At 40.9% G+C, this 13,527-nt stretch overlaps 1 protein-coding gene across 2 annotated transcripts in view; it reads right to left on the bottom strand.

The window, feature by feature from the left end:
• LOC136620953 (cytochrome P450 2K6-like) overlaps positions 1 to 11,789 on the bottom strand; it is a 56,198-nt gene extending 44,409 nt beyond the window's left edge. Inside the window, exons 1-4 of one of the 2 annotated variants that reach the window (XM_066596071.1) lie at positions 11,730 to 11,789; positions 10,843 to 11,042; positions 8,672 to 8,834; positions 3,652 to 3,801 (exon numbers count right to left, since the gene is read on the bottom strand). In XM_066596071.1, coding sequence (XP_066452168.1) covers positions 3,652 to 3,801; positions 8,672 to 8,834; positions 10,843 to 11,025 — 496 coding nt within the window. In that variant the 5' untranslated portion in view covers positions 11,026 to 11,042; positions 11,730 to 11,789. Of the gene's footprint in view, positions 1 to 3,651; positions 3,802 to 8,671; positions 8,835 to 9,529; positions 9,636 to 10,842; positions 11,043 to 11,729 lie in introns of those variants that run through there. The other variant, XM_066596081.1, reaches the window with a different exon arrangement.
• Between the last annotated feature and the right edge of the window lie 1,738 nt (positions 11,790 to 13,527).

Genomic DNA, 13,527 nt, shown 5'->3' with positions numbered 1-13,527 from the left:
TTATATTTCTCATTGCTTCTGTACAGCATTGTGGGCTATCGCCCCGCCCCTTTTAAAGAGGGTCGCTGCCTAGCCGTGCCAACCCTCTGCAGTGTGTGCCTGCGGTTCCTCCTCATGGCAGACGCACTTATAAATAGACATGAGGGTGGAGTGGCATGAGTGCAGCTGAAGGCTGCGCAGGGACACTTTGGTGTGCGCTGTGGACACTGCGTTGTGCGGGGGGGGGGGGGGGGGGGGGGGGTTGGGCAGCATGTAACCCAGGAGAAGTGGCAGCGGAGTGTCATGCAGGCAGTGATTGTGCTTTGTTGGAGGTAGTGTGGTGCTTAGCTAAGGTATGCATTGCTAATGAGGGCTTTTCAGAAATAAAAGTTGTTGGGAGGGGGGGGGGGGCACTCTTGCCGCTATTGTGGCTTAATAGTGGGACCTGGGAACTTGAGATGCAGCCCAACATGTAGCCCCTCGCCTGCCCTATCCGTTTCTGTGTCGTTCCCATCACTTTCTTGAATTACCCAGATTTTCACAAATGGAAACCTTAGCGAGCATCGGCGATATACAAAAATGCTCGGGTCGCCCATTGACTTCAATGGGGTTTGTTACTCGAAACGAACCCTCGAGCATCGCGATAATTTCATCCCGAGTAACGAGCACCCGAGCATTTTGGTGCTCGCTCATCTCTATATATGACGTTTACAGAATGAAAATGGTAAATTTAGTTAAAAATCATGTTGAGAAGCCCAAACTTTTAAATTCCTATCCCATATCTATTTCCTCAGAAAGTCAGTGCAATGTCAACGGATCTTCCCTGTGCTATTCAAGGAATCCTCTTGGATGGAGAAAAAGAAGTGTTGCTGTGAAGAAGAAAAGTAGAGTGGTGGCTTTAGGAGATTCCCTAATGAAAGGCACAGAGGCAGCTGTCTGCAGACCTGATAAAACCTCAGAAATGTGCTCTCTTCCTGGTGCACAAATCAAATATGTGCCTGATGGGCTATCTAGACTCTTCAGTCCTACAGACCACTACCCATTCCTACTAATACATGTGCAGACAAATGACACAGAAAGAACAAAACCAACAATTCAGAAGGAAAGTAGAAGAGTAAGAGGCACCAATCACAAATTTAAAAATGCAAGCTATCTTTAAGCAGAGAGATGACAATGGAACACTTAGTTAACTTAAATGAATTCAAGTCTTCAGGTCCAGATGAATTACATTCTGAACCACTTGCCATAATCTTTGAGATTGGAGAAGGGCAAATGTTGTCCCTATATTCAAAAAAGGGAAGAAGGTAGACCCAGGATACTACAGGCCAGTGAGTCTGACCTCTATACATGAAAGATCTTTGAACAAGTTATTAAACAGTATGTATGCAAATATTTGGATGAGAATGGAATAATTAACCAGAGCCAGAATGGGGTTGTAACAAATAGGCTATGCCAGACTAATCTAATTTCCTTTTATGACATAATCACAGACTGGGTTAATCAAGGAAATGCAGTAGATATAGTAGATCTTGAGTTAAGTGAAGTATTTGACAAAGTATCTCAGACTATCCTTGTAGAAAAAATGACTAAATATGGGACAACTTTTAAGTGGATTCACAATTGATTGAGTAGTCATAAATAGCTGCACATTCAACTGAAAGAATGTCTCGAGTGGTTTACCACAAGGCTCTGTCCAAGAATCAAAATTTGATATCTTTGGTACATCATGCAGGGTTTTTGTACGCTGTTGAGTCGATCAAAGGGTGGTTACTGAGTGTGCAACACCAATTGTCAAACATGGAAGAGGAAACATCATGGTCTGGGGCTCTTTTGTTGGATCCAGAGTTGGCAACTTGCACAGGGTGACTGGCACACTGAATCAAAAGGACTACCACAGCAATACGTTCTGGTATCTACCTTTCAGAAAGACAGTGATGCACAATACACTTCTAGGTTATGTCAGAACTACTTAAGAAGACAAGAAGAAGATGGCAGGCTTCTTCTTCTAAGGAATGGCCTGCAGAGTCTCCCATCTTCAACCCCATTGAGCTCATTTGGGATTACCTGGACAGAAGTATGAAAGCAAAGCAACCTATAAGTGCAGCACATTTGTGGGAACTTCTGCAACAATGTTGGGAAGACATTTCTGAACAATATCTGAATACAGTTATAGAAAGAATACCTCAATTGTGTAGAGCTGTCATAACAGCTAGAGGTGGCTACTGTGAAGATTTGAAGAGTCAAAATTTTAGATTTCAATTGGTGAAACAAAGTGAATCCATTATTTTTATTCATCTTAATTTGTACTTTGAAATGAAATCATAGAACAAATAAACATCTGAGATTGAAACAGTGTAACTATCAATAAAAACTAGAAAACTTGGTGTTCTAAAACTCTTGACTGGTTTTGTAAAAGTCCCGCCCCATGGGAGACTTTTTTTTTTTTTTTAAACACATCTTATGAAGTAGAGTGACACTATCTAGGATTGCAGCTCAGCCACGTTTAAGCAAAAGCAGGATATTTTTCTAACTCTGGCAAATTCTTTTAAGCATACTGGCCTTATTTAAAGGTGGTCTTCAGTGTAAATCCAACTAGAACAACATCACTTTCAAGTTCACTTTGAGAAATCCTTGCTGAGTAAATATACTGAAAGGCTACTAACAAGGTTGCACTGATTATCCAAGTGTTGAAAGTACTAATGTGATAACAGAAACCTGCCATAACAAGGCCAGTTAGAAAACATAGTCATCTGAAAGTGACTATACAGTACATCACGGAGATCTTAGATGGATGATGGACCTTCAGAATAATCTCATTTGCTGAGCCCATTGTACCCCAGATAAAATTAGCTACTACTATTTATTTACATACATTAATGCCATTGGATACTCTCCGTGGCATACTTTCTTGTAACACCGGGTAAACTTCAGCTGGTATTTTCTTCCATTCATCCTGCAAACATCTGTCAGGTTCTCTCAAAGAACATGGACGCTGTTCGTATTTCCTGAAACAATGTTCCAGTTTGTTACAAAGGTGTTCAGTAGAGTTTAGTCAGGACTTTGTGCAGGCCTGTCCAATCGTGAAAGATCCATATTCTCAACTGACCATTCCCAGGGTATTTCCACATTATCAGCAGCACATTATTGTTTATAATGCCAAGGTATACCTCTGAGTTTATGATTCTTGTCACTACAACCAACATCCCCAGACCATAAAGGGACCTCTGCTGTAGTTTACTGTCAGCACAACATACTCAGAATATAGGCGTTCCCTAGGCATTCTCTACACCTAGGTACGTCCATATGATCTGAAGATGAAGTAGAGTTGTTTGTCACTCCATGGAACGTTCTTACATTGCTCATCTCTCCTAAGATGACACTTGTTGCACCATTGTAAACCGTCTGATGCATATTCTTTGAGAGAATTTAGCAGATCAATGGAGAGGAATTTCAGCTAAATTGTATCAACCGTTAGTAAAAATTTTGTCACAGAGACTATCCAATGTCATTAGGGCCAAAGGAAGCCCCACGAAGTATTAACATATGTAAAAAAAATATTAATTTTGATTTTAGCCCAGGTGTCCAAATATTTTTGGTTGGATAGTGTAGTAATTGTAATTGTAATTCAAGATGCACCACACACAATAAAATATAATGGAACCGTTCACCAACCTTTGTAAGATCTGACCTTCTTCACCAAAAAACCACATTCATCAGTAATCTTATTTTCAATGGTTTCCTTCCCCATTCCAAAATCTCGGAGTGTTGCCAGAGTGAATCGTCTCACCAATTTCCAATTATCATTGTTAGCGAAAATAACGCCTGAGGACACAAGGAATAAATGATAGACATACAAGATGGTGACCAACATTTTCCCTACAGATCCAATAGTCAAAAATTGTCTTCTTAGCATTTAGATATGTTAGAAGAAAGCCACACTGGTGTTCCTGGTGTAGGAATTCATAAATGTTACCACAATGGCTCTCATCATTCCTGTTGTAGGATTATAGATTTTCAATTTCCTTACACTAATCCCAGGTTAGCAAGTGCATGCTATCTGCTAGAAGTACTATCATGTCCTATTGCAGCAAGAACATCATAGTAGGACATCATGGTATATCCATTGATGGAAAGGGATTAAGGATGTTTGTCCATTGAATAATATTTACGCTAAAAATGTAATCTTATAATTCTCCTGTGCAGAATGATGCCAAATATATACACATTGTGTTATAACATGGGAAGTCACATCTGTAACACTAAGATCAGGTGTTCCTGCTTCCCACAACAGAGGGCGCCACAAATCTAATCTAGACAACTGGGGAAGGAGTTTTAGCCTGGACAGATAAAGTGTTGTGAAGTAAGAGAGTGTCCAGAAGTGAGACGTGAAGGTGTTAGAAGAGCGAGAGTTTGCCGTGTGCGGCCACCAACGATCACTTGCAGTATTCCGGTAGTAGTACTGCCAGAGTTGGCTTAAGGAACAGAAACCAACCATTTACTAGAGTGGTGACACAGATTAGGAGCCGCAAAACAAAGCAGCAACATAAGAGAAAATCCGACTTTATATTGGACGTTTCATCAGTGATAAAAGACAGCATGAATCTAACGGAGCAAGGAACTGGTGTAAGAAGTGACGGATGCTGACATTATATTTATACAGCCAAGTGAACTTACGAGAAACTTTGCCAAATACGGAGTTGCGTTGTACTGTACAGAGACTGTTACATTCTATCTGCAATCTGTATAAATAATTCCAAATAGTTGTGCAAATATTGCTGCCATACTTGTTGCTACCTAATCTACAGTTAGGGCTCATTCTCATCAGTAAATTAGAGTAGCAGCAAAACGACACTCAGTGGCTGAATGGAAACGTCCTATGACGAATGTGAATGGTACTGAATGTCCATAGTGGATTTGTTCAGTTTCTGTCTACCTGACAATCATTTTACAAAATGATTTTGCACAGCATCATGTGAACAGGTCCTTTTAAAGGGGTATTCTGGTTGTGAAGCAAATTTTCAAAACTTATAGACATGTATGCATGTTTGCGCCATTTTATACACAGTTATTTGTGGGCACAAATCATGCAGCAATTACCTTCTTATCCTGTCCTACATTTCAGATGTTCCTTGCATCACTATTTTCTATTAGGCCTCCTAAGCATCAGACACTCAGAGGTAGTGCTTCCAGGAGGTGGGGATTTTTCAATCCCCAGCCAGAAGAGGTGAAGAAAAACAGTTTGGGGTGCACTATCCTTGCTGGGGCTACTGTGTGGGGGGCACTATAATTGCTAAGGCCACTATATCGGGGGCATTATCATTGGTAGGGCTACTATGTAGCAGGCACTATCATTGCTGGGGTTACTGTGTGAGGGGCACTATCATTGCTGGGGCCACTGTGTGTGGGGGCACTATGATTGCTGGGACTACTGTGTGGGGGACACTATCATTACTGGGGCTACTGTGTGGGGGGGCACCATCATTGCTGGGGCTACTGTGCGGGAGGCACTATCATTGCTGGGGCTACTGTGTGTGTGTGTGTGGGGGGGGGGGCTGTGATTGCTAAGGCTACTCTGTGGGGAGCACTATCATTGCTGGGGCTATTGTCTGGGGCACTATCATTCCTCGGGCTACTGTGTGGGGGGCACTATCATTGGTGAACATGTTAGTAGAATGACATGCCTATTTGCTGATATCTTGGCATGCATGCACGCCTAATACATGCCAAGATTCTGTATGCCAAGGGGCAAGATCATGTATGAAAATTTGTTTTGCAGCTGTACACAGCATGGTTTAGATATGGGTATAGGTACAGATGACTGCAGGCTGTATGGTTTAGGTATGGGTACAGATGACTACAGGCTGTATGGTTTAGGTATGGGTACAGATGACTACAGGCTGTATGGTTTAGGTATGTGTGCAAGTGCAGATTACTGCAGGCTGTATGGTTTACGTATGCGTACAGGTACAGATGTCTGCATACTATATGGTTTAGTGGTGCATCGGGCGTTAATACAACAGGGTAGCAGTGGTCTGCAGTTCTTATGTTACGTGCCAGGGTGGCTTCACTAACCTGAGTGTCCCAGGCTCGACACCATACCCTTTTGTCAAGGGAGCTGCTTCAGTTATACGGAGTGCAGGATTCACTTCTGACACTGAGATTTCGTGAAACAACTTTAAACTTTACTCCAATTGGTTATGTACATTCCAGGTTACCACAGTCCGTTATAGCATAATGTGAGTTATTACAAACAACAGTAGATGAATGATCATTTGGTTATCGTGACTATAAAGGTGACTGCTTTACCAAAGTTACTAAAATGACTGCCTACAATGTTCTTTGGAATGTCTCTTACTCGGTTGGTAGCAGGAATATCTTTGCTAACAGATTCAATTCTTAACATGCACAGTCCAATTTGAATTAGTCTCTGCTGTGGGGCTCCACTCAAATCACATCACAATATCCACTTGTTACTCACAATTCAGTTCTGTAAGCGATACCTGGAAGGACGCATGTGTGGATGATTTGTAAGCGTAGTAGCTGACTAACATTGTTTCCGCTGAAGGTTAGAAAACAGCAGATGCAGAGAGGTCCTTGTACATCTTATCCTCTCTGTCTAGCTTCAGCCCTCTTCCTCAGAGCTCATGATATAGTAATTCCCTTCACAGCGTCGACTGGCACAAAATCAGCATAGCCTGAAAATGGCAGGGTGGGTTAAGATTCCAGGATCCCTCCCTCTGTGGTCTTTGTTCTGAGCTCACATGTTACTCTTCTCCCTTTCCCCTTCAAGAGACAACTCACTCTTCCTGCTGTCGGGTCCCTTCAACATTCCTGAGGGATTGTGAAACTTTGCAAAATCTGCTGAGGGTCTTCTTGATAACCAAAATCACACTTAATCTGTACAATTTAACCCTTATATCTCTGCATAGCCTGAGCTTATGCAAGGTTGTGCAAATATAAGGCAGTGCAATGCATGATTCAAGCAATATTAATTATGCATGTGAAAAATTTGCTTTATGCAACCGTACAACAACTTGGCACTGGGGTATAACAGGGACTCTGGTTCTGGGACACTACAGCTTAGGTATGAATACAGGCACAGATAACTGCAGGTTGCATGGTTTAGGTATGGATACAGATGCAGAGGTATACATACTGTATGGTTTAGGTATACGTGCAGGCACAGATGGCTGCATTCTGTATGGTTTAGGTAAAGATACAGATGCAGAAGACTGCATACTGTATGGTTTAGGTATGGATGCAGACACGGATGACTGCAGGCTGTATGGTTTAGGTATGAGTGCAAACACAGATGCCTGCAGGCTGTATGGTTTAGGTCTTGGAGGATAACTTTGAGATGGATACTGATATGAAAAATAATAGAAAGATGTCACCTATGATCACTGGAGGTAAGAGAAGTTTTACACAAGATAGCTGTCAGTTCCCCCCACCCTCCCAAAAAAACAAACAATCAAATGAGCGATTTTCAGAGATAGTTGTCTTGTGCAAACATGGAATCCAACAAGGTATTGAGCAAGAAATTGCTCTGTAGTTGCTAGTCACTTTGTTTTGGCTCATTGAAACTAAATGACTATTGGGTGACTTGCTGTCGGTGCAAACAATCAGTTATTTATCTTTGAATCACTGGCTGTTCACAGTTCATACTCCGCCACCATTTACTGAATGGCTATCACTGCTGTATGAAAGGAACAATAGTCATTGGGACAGCTGTCATGTGTTTATGGTCCCCACAGTCGTCCTTTGTAAAGTAACCCTAAATGCAGTGTAATCACTATCACTGTGTAGAGCCGCTGTCTGACTATTATATGGTGACTGCATTATTTTGAGGTATTCTAGACCCTAGAGCTAAACTGCTGGATGTAACTAAGCCCACTGTTAAAAAAGTTGTCTTGTAGATATGGTGCCTGTGAGATCATAGATAGATGAATATGGGTGCATATTTTTTTTACTAGTGTAGGAGGGAGGATGTTGAGTTTTGGAGCTCATGCCCCTATTCATTTCGTACTTTAGCAACTTTCCTGCTTGATAGTGTTGCATGGATGGGCCTCCTGAGAGACCCAGTGATGCTACTGAAAGCTACGAGCAGACTATGGCCAGCAATTATCAAGTGTGGTAAGAGGGTAGGGGTAGAGCATACATTTTGCACCTGGGCCCCTGAGCCTTAAGCTCCACCCCTGCTGAGAAAGTATGACTTGTAGTGCTGGAATGCCGACAGGTTTTATTGAGGGCAACCTGTGAATAAACACTTCTCAAGTGTCAGCAGAAGGTAATGGCTTTTACAGCTAGAGTCAGAAAAGTTCCAAAGCAGACCCACATTGCAAACTTATCATTATCATTCATTCGACATGAGCATTGCATAACTGGAATACCCCTTTAAGAAACAGTACAACCAATGCTGTAGTGATTTGCGATTTAAGATTTGTTGTCAACAAGCTTGTTATATGAACTAGTAGGTGAGGTTGAGCATACAGAGTAAGGGGGTGGGTGTTCCCAAATCAAGACTCTGAGCGCTACTTTTTTCAGTAATACAAGTTTTTGTTGGAGTATTATAAATTGGAACCCCCACCCTCCCCACAATTCGAGGTTTTCGAAATCGGACAACCTTTCAGGACTGAAAAGAGCAAGAAGGATAAATCAATTTACCAATCAGTGTTAATAACAAGATATTTACCGTATCCCTTTGTTACTTCATCCATAAGTGGCACTTTTGCTCTTCCTGAAAATTCATTTGCATGATTGACAAGGGCATCTTTCACTGCCTCGTATCCGCACAGTACAACAGCTTCCATTTCCCATAGTTTTATCGTGTATACCGGTCCATACTTCTTAGAGAGCTGCAAAGTAAAGTGGGATAAAGCTATCATTCTGGGTTTAAGGCTGGGATGGTGCACATAAACATATAGTACGTTTGGCAGTGCTCTTAGTGAGCAGTGGAGCCCATTAAGAGTTTTGCTAAAGAAAACTATAATTCATGAGTACATTTGGGCCACCAATAGCAGCTGATCTTGTGGTGGTCTTGAAAGTGGGACTTCCATGAACAGTTGCTCGCTAGGAGAGTCTCCTTTATTCAGCAATTGACTATATGAATTTACAATATTCGAAACAAATCTACATCTTTCTCATCCAAACCCTGTGCGTTATTATCAGCACAAGTAAGTACATGTGATTATGATGCCTGTATGTAGCAACTAGTGATTTTTAATAGGGATCCCATTGTAAATGTTAGATGAAGCACCCACCCCAGAGGGTGTTGTACAGCTATAATCGACGTAAAACATATACTTGAAGATAACCGTAACATAGTAACATAGTATGTTAGGCTGAACGAAGACAATGTCCATCTAGTTCAGCTTATTTCCACCCTCTAGTTGATCCAGAGGAAGGCAAAAACCACAAGAGGCAGAAGCCAATTAGCCCATTTGGGGGAAAATTCCTTTCTGCCTCCATAATGGCAATCAGAATAATCCCTGGATCAACCTTGATAGTTCCTACCTGACTGTAGACCCGGAACTACAAACCCGCTGATCACCTAATGTCTATATTCTGTAATATCCTTCTGCTCTAGAAAGGCATCTAGTCCCCTCTTAAACTCCTCTATGGATTTTGCCATCACCACATCCTCAGGTAGAAAGTTCCACAGTTTCACTGCTCTTACAGTAAAGAACCCTTTTCTGTGTAGGCTTTAATCAGAATTTTTTCATAAAAACAAACCCCTCCCCCTTTCTGGTTTTTACGATTCCTTCTGAACAGACTGTAAACCTGTAAATTACAGTGCCCAATTAAAATGGAAAGCATAAAAATACATACTGTACAGGTGAATCTCTTACTAGGAAACTCAAGTATTCCTCAATAACTTTGTAATGTTTGTCTAGTTCCCTCTGAGAATTGACCTGGATGAAGATTGTGGAGCAATTTCAGGAAAACTCATCATAACAACCAATCACAGATCAGCTTTCATCTTTCAAGAAGATTATAAAGAATTAAAGCCATGGGCAACAAAGTTATTTTGCTTGAGACAGTTTTATAAATCTTTCCCTATGTTTGTTGTACTATCACACCTTACAGCAAAGTAGACTTCACCAATGACATTGAGATGCAACCCCCACATAGGTGATTGACTCAGTGTGCCAGAAACATATTCAGCTGAACAGCGTATGTTTCCTGTTCGTCAATACTGGAGAACAGTTCATTTACACAATGTCCAAACTGGTGAAGAGTCCAATAACAGATGACAAATTAACAGGCCATGTGAAGGTACTGCTGGTTATGTGTCAAAGGAGCAAAAGCCTGTTCATATTTTTTATGCTGCGCAAACAATTATTGTTGTTAGTACAACATCTCCTACTGTAAAACGGGGATGTCAAGGATGATAAAACTCTATGAAGGACAAATGTTCATTTGTTCCCTTATAAAACCTGAATTGGCTTGTGTGAAGGTCCGGTAGATGAGCACCATGCTTGTTGATTGACACTCTTCATTGCCAACAATTCCATGTATGTAAAAGAGCCCTAAAAATGGCTACAAAGTATTTCTTGCTCTGGAGGACCCACCATGTACATCCGATACATGGAGGTACATTTCACTAAAAATTGTGTAATGCTCCATTTTCCATCTGGTGGAGCTGCAAGGAAATGAAGCACTTGTTATCAGGTTCCATTATTATTACAGCTGGGAGACCCTTTGATCAGCTTGCTGTTGTCTGACCCTTTTATTAAAAGGAATTGTACTGTATATAGTGGATAATCCCTATAAATACTTACTCTCTATACTGTATGCAGCTTATTATATTCTCCTGCCTCCCGAACCCTTCAGGATATAATAGTCATACAATCTGAATGTTACCTGATGAAGTGTTTGATACGGTTTCTTTAGGTCCAGAATGTGCAGATTTCCAATGATGGGTAACGGTCTGGGTCCGGGGGGCAGATTATATTTAGTACTTCTTTTCTGCCCATAGAAAAATAGGCCAACAAAAAAGCACAGAAGGACAGACAGAACCAACGTGGTGGAATCAGAGAGGTTCATGGTGCCGGGAAAGGTTACTATGGAAAGACAGATATAAATGTGATTGCATACTTCATCTTGCTTGGCTCAAAAATTGACCAGGCTGGAGAATCTATGCTTTGAAAATCTGCTTCATATACCCTGGATGGCAAGAGTAACAGAGAAGTCCTGACTCATATAAGACCTGACAAGGGGGCTATATCCCTGGAAAGCAAGATGACCGGGCTCACATATTTCGGCCATGTAATGCAAGCAGAGTTGCTAGAAAAATCTATAATGCTTGGACAGATCAGTGGGAAAAGTAGACCGGGCCACCAAATGACACGATGGCCAATACTGGCAGAGCAGATACTGGCATGGATATCACAGAACTGAAAGAAGCAGTGCAAAACCGAAAAACATGGAGGGAGCTCCCCTTTAAGGTCGCCGAGGGTCGTAAAGGACTTAACGGCTAACAACAACAACAGGTGACAAACAACATCTGATGCATGTAGAGTAACAGAGCTAGGTTCGTCATTAGGTAGAACCCATAACAAAAGCATTGCATTCTATATAGAATTGCAGATTAACCGACTACATTACCTCAGTGAGTTATTGCTATGCACTAACAATAGTCTGACATGACAAATTCTGTTCATCGACATCATCTATCGATCTATTTATCTATCTATCCATCTCTCATCTCTCTATCTCACTTCTCTTATGTCTCTTTCTCTCTGTCTTACCTTAGCTCCTGCAATGGTCCCAATAAGAGTTCTCTTTTAGCCTCTGGTAGTGTTTAGATTGTGACTGGAAAGTAGTCTGGATCCAGCTAGTTAGGTTTATTTACCAGTTCTAATTTACATAGTATAAACCCGATAGGTGTATGCTATCCAGATACTCAGCCCATGAAGTCCTCCAGGGATGAGGGTTTAGCAGTGTGTCACCATCAAGTACAAACAGGATAAAGAAAATTAAACCTTTATTGAAATATAACTCATATGTAATTGAAGAGGAATACCAGGCATTTACTACTGACAATCTAACTTCAGGATAGTAGATCAATAATTTATCAGCCATATCCCTATTAATAAGCTGATCCTCAGGCCCACTATCAGTACAGCAGAGCTGGATATCTGCATCAGTGGCCAGGGCCAAAAGTGTAATCAGGGATGGCTTTAGAGAAAGTGGGCCCAGAAAAATGTTGCTTAATTCTTTAGATTTTTTTCCTTTGTACAAACTCTCAAAATTTAATTTTGAAAGAAAATGTAATGTTCAAAAAATGAGGCCCTATTCATAGTGCATTTATAGATCAAGGTCACTAGTCCCAATGCAGACTGTATCACCCCATCACACACAAAAATATTATATCCATTGATCACAGGTGATGTTCTCTCCAACTGAAGTCATTCAGTTTCCCTTTTCTCCATCTGTTCCAGACCCCCATATTAATTTCTCCTGACTATAAATTGTCTCTACAGAATATGACACACAGAGATCTTTGGCTGGTCACTTTTCCAGTACCCTCCTTTTTTTCACAGCTGCAAAGACTTTTTCCATTTATAATTCCCCAGATAGTAATAATGTCACCCATAGTGCCCGATGTGATTGTTCCCAGCAATAGAAACCAAGTAATCTTGTAGATATGATACCTTTTGATGGCTAACAAATATACATTATGTTATAGCGAGCTTTCGAGCCTCTCAGGATTCTTCCTCAAACATAATGAACTAGATCCAAGGAGGCATGCATATAAATACACACATACCTATTACAAGGCACAGACATGGATGTGATTAATTTGCACTTAAAAGAATACCACAGCAGGATGAGTAGAGAAATAAATAAATACTTAAATAGTCCACTGATAAAGGTGTGAGGGTTTTATGCTCTTTGAATTAGTGTTAGAGGGTCACCAGGCCAGAGTGGTATCTCTGTTACTGATTTCTCATACTTTCAAGTCACACATGAATCCTCTTGAAGACTTTATCACTCTGTTAAAAGGGTCAAAAGTTGTTAGAACTTTGTACTCCCAAATTCTTCTATGGCTTTGTGACTTGAAATGTCCTTTTAATATGGTGACTTTCATGTGTTCTATGTTTTGTCTGGGACTAGAAAAGTGCTTGGCCAAAGGTAATTTTGTCTTTCTTTAATTGTGTGGTGGTTAGACCTCATTCTCACTTACCGTTTTTGTCCTGTTTCTCCAACAAAAAGGCCCTCCAACAGAACATTTACCGGATAGGATCATGTACACAACATTGGACGTGGAACATGTGAATGTCCCAGGGATCTTGATTTTGGTACGGTGTTGACCATTAGAGCAAAGTGTGATCGTTCTCAGTAAGAGAAACCTAGTAATCGTGTAGATATGATACTGTTTAATGGCTAACAAAAATATATGATGGTAATGCTAACTTCCGAACCTACTCAGTGTTCTTCGTCAAGGCAATATTTATTGCATTAGCATCATGTATTTTTGTTAGCCATTAGGAGGTATCATATTTACAAGATTACTTGGTTACTCTTGCTGAGAACAATCACAGA

This window comes from Eleutherodactylus coqui, chromosome 1 (assembly GCF_035609145.1).
Source record: "Eleutherodactylus coqui strain aEleCoq1 chromosome 1, aEleCoq1.hap1, whole genome shotgun sequence".
NCBI lineage: Eukaryota > Metazoa > Chordata > Amphibia > Anura > Eleutherodactylidae > Eleutherodactylus > Eleutherodactylus coqui.
The sequence above is the reverse complement of the archived record's forward strand: the minus strand, read 5'-3'. Positions and strand labels throughout refer to the sequence as shown.